At 40.5% G+C, this 11,515-nt stretch overlaps 1 protein-coding gene across 1 annotated transcript; it reads right to left on the reverse strand.

The window, feature by feature from the left end:
• Nucleotides 1-970: 970 nt before the first annotated feature.
• Nucleotides 971-5,584, reverse strand: TSHZ3 (teashirt zinc finger homeobox 3). The gene has a single exon (XM_075160722.1). It carries the CDS (start codon nucleotides 5,567-5,569, stop codon nucleotides 2,543-2,545), a length of 3,027 nt encoding a protein of 1,008 aa, XP_075016823.1. The 5' UTR covers nucleotides 5,570-5,584; the 3' UTR covers nucleotides 971-2,542.
• Nucleotides 5,585-11,515: the final 5,931 nt, after the last annotated feature.

An 11,515-nucleotide genomic window follows, 5' to 3' on the forward strand; every position in this document is an offset into this window, starting at 1 on the left:
CAGAAAGAAAGAAAGAAAGGCAGAAAGAAAGAAAGACTGACAGAAAGGAAGAACCAAAGATTTAATTAGTTGCTTACTGGAAGACAGCGGATTTTTTAAAAAAAGAAAGGAAACTGTACATTTGACATTCGGATGCTAGTTATTACTTCAGACATGATTCTTAAGTGCTGTAATGGTGGTTTTGGTTCCCATGTAACCATCTCCAGACTCTGAGTTCACCTGACTGGCAAAAGACATTATTTACATGCATAGGTGCTTCGGAGATGCAAATTGTTTTCAATGGTTTTGATGGGATGACCTGTCAACACCAGTAACAGTCTGTCATTATCATATAAATGCTCCTGCTTGTTTGCGTTTGTTTGGCATGTGTTTATTCGTCTTCTCTTCCCCTCCCTATCTGCTGTGAACGCTGTACAACAGCAGGTAGGGCCGTAAGAGGACTTGCTTCAAAATCACCAAGTTTAAGTCATCGGTCTCAGGGTCCTACTCCTGTCATTTGAAAACGCTGGGTAGATGGAAAGGGATTCTCTTTCCGGCCGTGCAATACCCACCGGAGCAACTTGCAGACTCTGCTCAATACATGCAGGGGGAACGCGTGCGAGTAGCAGTATCTGCCTGGGTCTGAATACACAGCACACAAAACACCTATTTGCTCTGCCACACGTCGCTTATAAACCCCGTCTTCACAGTCAGCCTTACCTGATGTCTAAAAAGGAGTTATAACGCTCATTTATCTTTTCTGGGGGAAAAAAATTCTGTTAATGCAGCCTTTGAATAAGTGCCACCCTGCTCTTTAAATGCTAAAGTTCACTAAAACTCCAGTGATTTATGTGCAGCTTTTGACTGCCAGCACCTGGCAGATGAAGAAACCTACTCAAGCTTCAGTCATAAACAGATAGCATACAATTTAATTTTAATGTGCTCGTTAGTCGTAGCACATTTCAGACATAATTGTGAACGCAACACAAAATTATAGCAAAAAGACAATTTTAATGCTGCTGTAGAAAAAAAGGTTATATGAAGAGTCATATAATGGTGCTTCATTGTCAACAACAAAACAGGGCACAGAGTGCATTACAGTGTCTGTGCTGTTTACATGCCAATATTTTATACATAGATTCTCATATGGTGTCAGCTGTCAGTTACTTCTGCAAATTAACTGCCAAAAATGGAGACGAACAGAATCACTTAGTGTGCTGGTAACCACGGGTTACCTTTCATATGCCTAAAGATAAAGCTGCAGTATGGAATCTTGGGAGAATAATTAGGCAGAACAAAACAGAAAGTTACCAATTGAAATAAAAAGGCATTCTACAATAGGAAATAACAACCAAGAGTGCTTATAAATAAGTAAAAGAGGTTATATCACAGAATGCCTCATAACTTTTAAGCAAAGTATTACAGTACAAACATTTTAAAGGCTTTATCAATGTTTAGGAAATACAGTACGAGTTTTTCAAATAGATTTAACCCTTTGAGCACTGAGTTTATTTTGAATTTTCTCTTTTTATTTTTTTTTTTTTTTACTAATAAATACCTTTAAAAGTCATGTTGTGCAAAACAGTTAGAATGCATGCCAGGAATGCAGTCCGTGGCTTCTGTTTCTTCAGACGGTTTAAGGAAAAAAAAAAAAACAAAACAAACAAATGATAGCAACACTAATAAATATGTATAATTTAAACATGAACCTCTATTAATATAGATGTACTGTATAGCAAAACAAAACAAAACATACTTTGCTTTAAGAATAATGTTTCTGAATACTTTATAAATGCTATCTGTGGTATCTTTCATCATATAATTTACAATGTTTGGATGTTAAAAGAAAAACCGTTAGATCTAAAAAATGAAATATACACTATATATAGGTAGAGTTTATACCTGGGGCTTATCAGGTACAAAACCCACTGTTGCTAAAAATGCTGAAGAGAAAGAAAATGGCATTAACCACAATCACATTTTCCATAAGAGATTTTGAAATCTATACAATATATACATCTATGTTTCAATGTGAAAATTATATTTTTAAATTTCAAGGTGTGAGACACCTCTGCATAAATGGAGGTTCATATTAGTAATCGGAACTAAGCTGGTAAGGGTTTAAAAAAACCATATCCATACATTTTTACCAAATTAATGCAAAAGTGCTTCAAAGTACTCAGAGGGCTAAAGATTATAGGGTGAGAAATACCAGCACACTTAGGTCACATGAAAAAAGTGCACCAGAATTAGTTATAAATGCTTAATTAAACTGTCTGTTAATGCATGCAGCTTGATGCATCAGAGGGATGCACAGCAACTAAATCCAATTTACACAAAGTTCCAAACACTTACCACTGCATTTTAACCTTCATATTTTACCAGTAACAACAGCTGATTATGCACCTCTATTTAAACACTGTACAGTTATACAAAACAGTTCAGCCCAGAGCGACTCTGGAGTTAAAATAAGAACATGTGCCAAGAACTAAACAGTAGCTTTAAGGCGTCTTTGACAGTTTTCCTCAAAGCAAATTACAGTTATTTTAATCAAAAGCAAATGCTACTGCTTCTCTAACTCCGAAACATACAGAAGATGATCCTCTGGTGACTTCCCATGTGTTTTACTAAGATGAAGTTTAACAGCATGCTTGCTTGCAAAAGTCCTGTTACAAAGTTTGCACTGATAAGAAGTTCCGATATCTTCCTCTGGAGAGGACGTCACCAGCTTTTCAGACGGTGACTTTGCTTGTGCTATCTGATTGTTAATCTGTTCACTGGACAGTTTGGACAAGTCTCTTAACCTGAAACCCAGATGCGATTCAAGATGACTGATATAAGTTGAAGGAGTTCTGATCTGTGAAGCACAGTCGTTACAAAAGAACACTGGGTGCCCAGTGTCCAAATTTTTAAGGAACTTAGTTCCCCCCGTCCTTCGGAGCTGGTATTTCACATTGGCTAGCCAGTGGCTAATTGTGGTCATCGAAAGTCCCGTAAACCTGGAAATGTGCATTCTTTCTTGAGGGCTCAAGTCTGACATGATGTATTTTCCCTCCGAAGTCTGCCGTAAACTAGCTGCAAACTGGGCCTGCAATATGAGCAAGTGCTGAGGGTTCCAGTTAGACTGACGTCCCTTCCTTTTCTGAGCTGGTGTACTCTCTTCTGGTTCCTCTATTGTGGTACCATCAATGTCAGATTTCTCAGATATGCTGGAAGGTGTGGAAGATTTTGATGTGTGACTTTCTGTCAGGTTCTTCAGCATATCAGATATATCTGACAAGGCATTCTCGCGTAGCGGCGAGTTTGACATGAATGACACGACTGCAGATGTCTTTGCTGTTGTCACTGTAGATGAGGAAGATGCAGAAGATGTCGATGTGGATGACAAAAGCGCTGAACCCAAAGAACAGCTTTTGTCACTCTTGCCTTTCGTCAAATCTATGGGTTGGTCATTGTTGACATGATAAAAATAACGGTCTAAGTGGTCTGGTTTTTTGGACTGTAGAGGTGGGGTGGCCACTGCAGCCTTTTCCGCCAAACTGTTGCTCATTTTAAAAAGCATGCTCATTGGATCCAAAGCAGGCAAAGATGGCTTTGCTGCCTTCCCAAGGTGAATATTCATGACAGACTGCAGTGCACTCAATGGATTTACAAATGGCTGTTCGGGAGGGTGATCGGTAATGATAGCTGTGCTGCTACTTAAAGAACTTACAATGGACTTAACAGGCTCCTTCCCGTTTTCCACAGGTTCTACAGTTGGACTATCCTTGCAACCATCTCTCTGAGGGACTGGGCTGTTCTGCTGGCTTTTAAAGCCACCGTCATTGGAGGACTCCATCTTAAGGGGTTCACTGACTTCACTACTGCATGGCGAAGGCGTTGCACGCTTCATTGGAGAAAGCTTTCCTTCAGGCTCCTTCATTTTTTCCTCCACTTTAGCCACCTTCTCAGTGACTTTCTTTACCAATTCTTCCATGGCATGAAAGTTTGTTTTTGGCACAGGTGAGGTCTGACTGCTTGGTGGAGACACCAAGGGCTGGTTTTTAGTTGGTGATACTAGTTCATTGTTTCCAAACATAGGTTTTAACGGTGTACTCTTCCCAGATGAACCCAATGACAGCTTCATCATATTAGGCAGCTGATAGGCAGCATGGATGCTGGGGTAGCCACCCCAGCTTGGCGTGCCATTCTGGGCTTTGTTGATAGCTGATGTGACTGTGTTTTCTAAAGACTTCAATATATCTAATCCCCCCTTAGGGCTTTCTTCTAGGTCATTTTCAGTCAAGTAATGGTATTTTGAGGAGATATCGTACTTCCCCTCATCTTCACTTGACTTTTCTTTGTCTTTCATTTTGTCATCAGCAATGCCTCTTTCTTTATCTACTTCTTTTTTTATTTCAACATTTAATTTAGGGGAAACACTAGAAGGTGTATTGGAAGGAGATGTAAAAGTGGTGGCAGCTAGTGGCACAGACTGGACTTTCTCATCCACTAAGGACGTTATTGTTGGTGTTGCTGGGGCTTCTATAATTGGCTTCCCTTTCTTCATGGCAGAGTTAGTGACTTTAATAAAATGTCCTGTCACCATCATGTGAGCCGTGAGTTCCTGCAGAGTGTCATGCGAACTTCCGCACTCCATGCACTTCAGAATTTGAGATTTCCTCGCCTCAAAGTGCCAGGCATAGCTGGCACCGTTCTGGTGACCGTAGCGGTTATTTGGTGTAATGTAAGGATTAGAATTCTTTTGAAGTGCATCATTGGTATCCGAGATTGTTGCTTTTGGTGTCCCACCTGTGGAATCTGGAGAACTTGGAAGTTCAAGCTCCAGTGATGCTTTCTTTCGAGTAGCTGGGATAATTTTTGCTGCTACAGGTGTAACAGGTTCCTTCAGAGGCACTTTTTGGTAGTGTTTTGTTTTGATCATGTGAACACTCAAATCCTGAAGAGATTCAAATGAATGACCACAGTACATACACTTTAATACTTTCTGGGCGTCTTCTTTCCCCTCCATTTCAAGCAAAGAACGTTTACGAGGTTTGGACCATCTTTTGGGGTTATTGTTATCAGTCTCATGGTTGTCATCTCGATAATGTCCCGTTTCGTTCATGTGCACTGTTAATTCTACTAAAGTATCATAGGCAGCACTGCAGTCTTTACAGCGGAACTTACTGGCTCCAGTAAATATAGAGCCGTAAAGCTTACTGCTTTGTCTGTACAATTGGACTGTGCTAAAAAGACTTGGTTCAGGAAGAATTCTGCTCTGAGAGACTTGCTGCAGCGTTTTAGCCATAGCAGTCTGGTGCCAGTCAAAGCTGCCACTTCCACAACTGCTGCTGCTGCTGCTGCTGCTGCTGCTGCTACCATTGTTTTTTTCTGAAATCGGCTGGTGAAGGTTCAAATTGAGATTGGACCAGTAGGAATTGGAGAGGAAGTTATTATATACGGCTTTCATTTGTTCTAAACTATCAGATACAGTAGAGTCTTCCAGTGGTATTGAAACCTCCTTGCTCTCTTCCTCATTTTTAATAGAGCTGCTCTCGAAGTCTGCCATGCGGTCACTTGTCTCGCTGATATGTGACTCACTGTCCATTTCATGGCTGGAAAATTCAGCTGCTGGAGAGTTTTGGTAGCTTTGGCAGTTCTTACTGAAGTCTTTTTCTGGACATGCATATTTTGCTGAAGGCTCCCCATCAACTGCATTTTCATCAGGTTCCACATCTTCTTCCACCAGTGCTGCTGCTTTTAGTTCGTCTGAAACATAGGCTATTATGAAGAGAAGAAAATACAAGTTAGTTTCTGCTGATCATACTTTTGCTTAAGTGTTATAGCCGAAGAAGTGTACTTATTTGTAAAATTAAACAGTTAAAATCTAGTGTTTCTTCAGAGCAAGAAAAAAAATCTGCTCTTCAAACATAATTTGCCACCTTATTCTTCTCAAGGGGCAACAGCTTGAAATTAAAACTAAATTTGAAATTAATGAAGCACATTCTGGAGGTGGCATTCATTTCTAAAGTAATAAATTACTTGTATCAACCTCAGAGACAGCAGTTCCTGTCTGTCAATTAATATGTCTTATGCTTCTCCTACCCCTAATGCATTTCTTAACAGACAGATTCACAATTTAAATTAAGCAAGCATTTTTTGCTCATTACAGTTTTGAGACTCAATCTTTAATAAATATAGAGTACAACAAACATCAAAAATTCCTACAAAGTAAAAAAATCCCCAGTTACAATCATCAAAAAATAAGATTTTTAAAAAGACATCATTATTAGTAGTATCACATTTTAGAGGAGGAGATGGTAAAAGCAGGTGATGCAACCTTTTGAAACAACTCACTAAGAGCAATTTGCGGGTATTCATTATGGGTGTAACAAATGACCCATTCACATTTAAACATACCTTTCTCAACAAGAAAGCCCATGCAGAATTATGTCAGGAGCTAGTTCAAGAAAATTGGTATGCTGTACTCATTCTTGCTGTATAAATATATACAAGACCTTCCAGTGGACCTTACAAATGTCAAAGTGTTTGCTCTTTAGACTACTTTTGTCAATATTTACTCAGCATAAGCTACACGGACACCCAACAGGGATCCTGTCTTTTCTCCCCCCTCAGGTAATGCAACTGGTGATGTAAATCTAAGATACTCTTCCTGAATAGGATAGTTGGGAACGGACAGTAAACACATTCTTTTTTCCGTGGTGCTTCTGTGCATGTATTCTACATATACTAGGTTTACCTGGTTTTTTTCCTTCGGGCAAGAAAACTATGGAAACACTAAGAGAGGGATCATTAACTGATCAAAATGATCTATTTCTATATAATGCATTAATTTACAGCTAAGCAAGAAATAAAAAATAGAACGTGACTGTTCTGTATTAAGTGGAATTTTAAATTTTCTTGCAATCTCTCACAAATACAATTATAAACTTCAAAAAAAATGCATTTCCAGTAGACTCTATGGTTGAAGACACTTGACTTTTGACCTTCTCTGCAACACATCTGGAACGTGTGGGTATCTGTATCTTAAACACATTGAATAATCCATAGCTTGTTTATTCAGGCAACAGCACAGAGAAGATAATAGTTTACATCCCAAAAAGACCTATTTTAACCAACAGAGTGAAAAATGTAGAACAGTATAGTAGATATCACATATACAGTATTGAACCTTTCAAACTTCTTTCAGGGAAAATATGTTCAAATGTTATTAGAAAATCACAAGAGACAAAACAACTGTTGAAGTAACAATGAAATCAGGCTCTTAGTTTCACATGGAGTATTCCTTCATTCAGTTAGGAAAAACAAAGTATTCACTACTGTTCTTTCACATGGATGAATGGTAGCGAATCTTCCTCCATGTAAAGTTATAAACTGATCTTCAGAATAGAAGTTAAACCTTTGAAAGCACAAACATATCACATAAGAGCAACACATAACTGTGATTAGATATTTCAGCTCAGATAATTTCAATGCAGAAAATTCATGCAGCAAGGGTCCTATTTTTAACGTTTGGGCGAACATAGTTTAAAAGAATTACGTTAAAAACTTTATTATAAGATGTTTCAAAGATGCTGACACGAAGATCAGACTTCAACAACAAGTGTATTTACTCCAATGAAACAGAGCTGTGTTTTTTTCTATTTTACGCTTTTTCAAAATATTTTGGAAGAATTCAAGAATCCTTACTTTATATATATTAGTCATGTCGGCAATTTGTAGCAAGGATCAGCGCCTATCCTGCAAATACTTGCAACGAAACCACTACAAAGTATCTAACAAGGTGGATTTCATTCCCCTATGGATGGTACAGATTGTTTTTAATCTTAATTATTTGTTCCATCATGTTTCTGAACTCTACCAAAAACTTTAGCAAAGGAGACCAAAGCGGTTCAAATTACTCTCTAAAGCTGAAAAATTTTAAATATTTACTGATAATGTGTAAACAACTGGCTACAACTACCTCTTTCTCAACCACGCCATATCCTAGTGACATGAACAAGGAAGGATGGAAAGAAGAAATGACAGCATGAAACTTATGATTTGGAAGCAAATGTACCCTTTTTATTTTCCACCTTGTGGAAACAGTTTTTCTTTTACAACGCCCGTTCTTTTGCTTCTGTTGTGAAAGTGAAGAATAATTCCCTTTTGACGAGGTAAAGAAAATCCAAGGTTATTGCCACACTGCCTGCATTAGAAAGATCTCATTCACACCTCTGGCACACCGAAGCACTCTGTAAGTACACCCGTCTTTTGCTCTTTTTGTCCACCCAGTGCTAGCGTGAGCGCGGGCCACCCACTCCCACCACCACATCGCACACCCAGGCCCTTGGGCTGGGTCCCCGCACACCACAAAAAGTGCTCCTGGGGACCAGTGCCCACCGACACAAACAGGGGTCACAGAATCAAGTCCCTAATTAGCGTGTTTTTCTTTACAGCTTTGTTTCTCTTACTGCTGAAATCTTATGACTTTTGTTTAGACTGAAAGGCTTGTATTGTCACATTCACCTTTTTTTTAGAGAGTGACTTTTACATTAGGGAAAACCTCCAGCATGCGGCTCATTTAAATGTAAATCTATTTACCTTTCATGCTTTCTTTGCCCTTTTCACCAACTATCAAGCATATTTGCGTGTTAACCAGGAGCTGCCTCCTCTATAGCTGTTCTCCTTCCTAAGCTCAAGTTGGGAAGCCAAGTTGTGACATCAGTCTTTGATCCAGATACGAGGGAAATGAGGCACAAACGACAGTATGGAATTTAACCCGGCAATCTGTTCATACTGACAGTATGAACAACTCCTTCTGCTCTTTCCCCTGCACAAGGGAGAGGAGGGATGAACACGACATTACGCCCAACTTCCTCAACCAAAGATTTATGCAAGAGATGAGGGTGCTCAGGGGAACTCCTCAGCCTAAAACTTACAACAGAGTTTATGCCAGTAGCTTCTAACGCCTTATTCCAAGGGCTGGTCACCTCATCGCTTGGCTTCAGGGCAATGAAAGGCAACCCAACAAGTCCTGGACCAACCTGGGATGGCAGGCTCGGGGCGTCCTCGGAGGCTTTCCCACACCACCACGGGCAGCTTGGCGGTGGCTGGAGGGCTCGCAGCTCCCTGAGGCTTTGCCCTCAGGGGTTCGATGCAAAAGGCAAGTGACACGTTTCCTCCTCAGGAAACCCAATGAAGTTGTTACCAGCATGTGGGACAGAAGAGGAGAGAGGGTTAAGGCTCTGAAGTCTGTCCCACGCTAGCAGGGAGTTCGGGATTCGGTGCAGGTGCTGGTGGAAAGGAGCCCATCTGCGGCCAAGGGGATCTCTCAGCCCTCCCTGCCCCACCAGATCCTGCTCAGGGGAGAGAGATGATCTACGTTCTGTCTGAGTCCAGGTGAAGGCAACAGCTTCACTGCGACAGAAAGAAGGACAAAGAGGGCCGTAGCAGAGAAACTTCTCGTTTGGTTCAGTACCTACAGGAAGAGCAGAGAGGCTATGAAAGCAGAGAACAATGTCAGGAGGTGATGGTGGAGAGACTGTCTTTAAGAAGCACTGTCTCCAGCCCATCGTTACTCAGCCTTTTTCTTCTTATTAAAAAAACAAAAAACAAAACAAAATGACTTGTGGTTTGATATTTTTCAAGTGCAGAGTAAATGTTCGAAACAGCAGGGCATCTATAAAACTGTTCTTCAATGCCTCGACAGCAAAGTCTGAGGGGAAAAAAACAACTTTAAAGGCAATTCTAATGGCAGAAGAAGTTAATAAGAATGGAAACGAAAGAAATTAGGTGGTTCTAGGGGTTTTTTTTTTTGTTTTTCCAGAGTAAAAGAAGAAAAAAAAAATTACAGTTCTCAAAAAAGTTTTTAGTTTACATCTCAAAGGGCACCATAACCCCCAGGAAATCGCCTGCAAGTTGAGCAACAGTGTCACTGTGACATAATATTAGACAAAAAATGGATAGCAGTTCCCTGGTGTGGCCCCCGGTTTCCAGAGATGAGGATATCAAAGGGATACAGAAACCTATTGCAGCTGCATCCACAGAGAGGTCGAGAACGGACAGTTCCCTCATTAATATTTATTATTAACTAAGCTGCTAGGTAATAATGAAATTAACACATTTGATATCAAAACATAACAGTAAGCTGTGGTATAATGCGATTCATTTCCACACAAGAGGGAATTACCTTCATAACTGAGCTATGGATCATTTCTTTGCCAGTGGAAATAAACGGTGATCCATCACTGCCCCAAATGATCTACATACTGTATACACACTAATAAGCTCATATACCTGGCTCTACAGAGACAGTAGAGATCTACTGTACAGGATCAGAGAAATATCACTGCTCCGCTACGCTTCTGCAGGCCGGGGAAGTCCCCGCGCAGCCACCACAGCCGTGAGCCTGCTGATGGGCCAAACTCAGCCATCTTCTGGGACGCCCACCGGCACAACAGCTGCCGGCTCAAACCCCAACTGCTCGAGGTCCTCGTCAGCAGAACGATGAAAAACATCGCATGGTTTTCATCCCTTCCATGGCATCATCCACCCAGTAACATGGTCAGACACACACCTCCCTGGGTTTGCTTGGAAATACAAACCCATAGCACTAAAGGTGTATTTTACTGTGCTCCAAAAACCAATTAATGGCACAATTCTTCCCTTATTTCCTGAAAAATGCATCTGAGACCATAGATTTTGGCTCGGATCTACCCAAATATTTCATTTCAATACTTTTGAAATGTCTTGTTTTAATTATGCTTTTTCGCCAAGACTTGTTCTTTCATTTTAATTAGCTTACTGGGGTATACTTAAACTAGAATATAAGCTCTTTGCTTGAAAAGTTACCAAAACATTCAAATAGTCTTCTCACATGAAAAAATGCTTAACTACAAAAGTTTATCAAAACCATTCAGTTCCTTGGAAATATTTTGGCTTTAACCGAACAGCTTTTTATTAAAAAAATTACAACCAGTTTTATTATTTATTTATGCACGGTTTGAAATCATCGTGTAATACTAAGGATCATTTCCCAAACCACCCGATTTTGAGCGCATCTTGGAAAAAAGCTTCTCAACTCTTAAAAAACCCAAATCCATGTACATCTCACACTTGAAGAAGAGAACAGCAGAAAGGGATTGGGAGCAGCAATGCTCCCAATGGGATGAATATTACATTCCCAGTCAAAAAGAAAAAAGGGAAGGAAGATCAGACCAGACCATAAAGTGGAGCAGTGAGCAGGACCCGGCCAGCGCAACTCCCCCTGCAGCCTCCCCCCGCCGAGGCGCGGGGCTGCGAGAGGGCTGCTCCCGCCACGGCCAGCGCTGCTGGCAGGGCACAGCCTTTCCTGAACATCACTCCCACTCTGCTTTAAAGCCGGCACCAGCCACCTGAGAAGTAACCAGAATGGTTTTTTAAGTAATCGATGAAAAAACCCTTGGAGAGTCCCCAGTTTCGGTGGGATCATTCAGTTAAGAGGGGGCACAGCCTGAACCCAAGTCAAGAGAAAGTCAAGAGAGAAACAGCAGCACGGAGATGATTTGACTGT

The sequence above is a fragment of the Calonectris borealis genome, chromosome 12 (assembly GCF_964195595.1).
Source record: "Calonectris borealis chromosome 12, bCalBor7.hap1.2, whole genome shotgun sequence".
NCBI classification, from domain to species: Eukaryota; Metazoa; Chordata; class Aves; order Procellariiformes; family Procellariidae; genus Calonectris; species Calonectris borealis.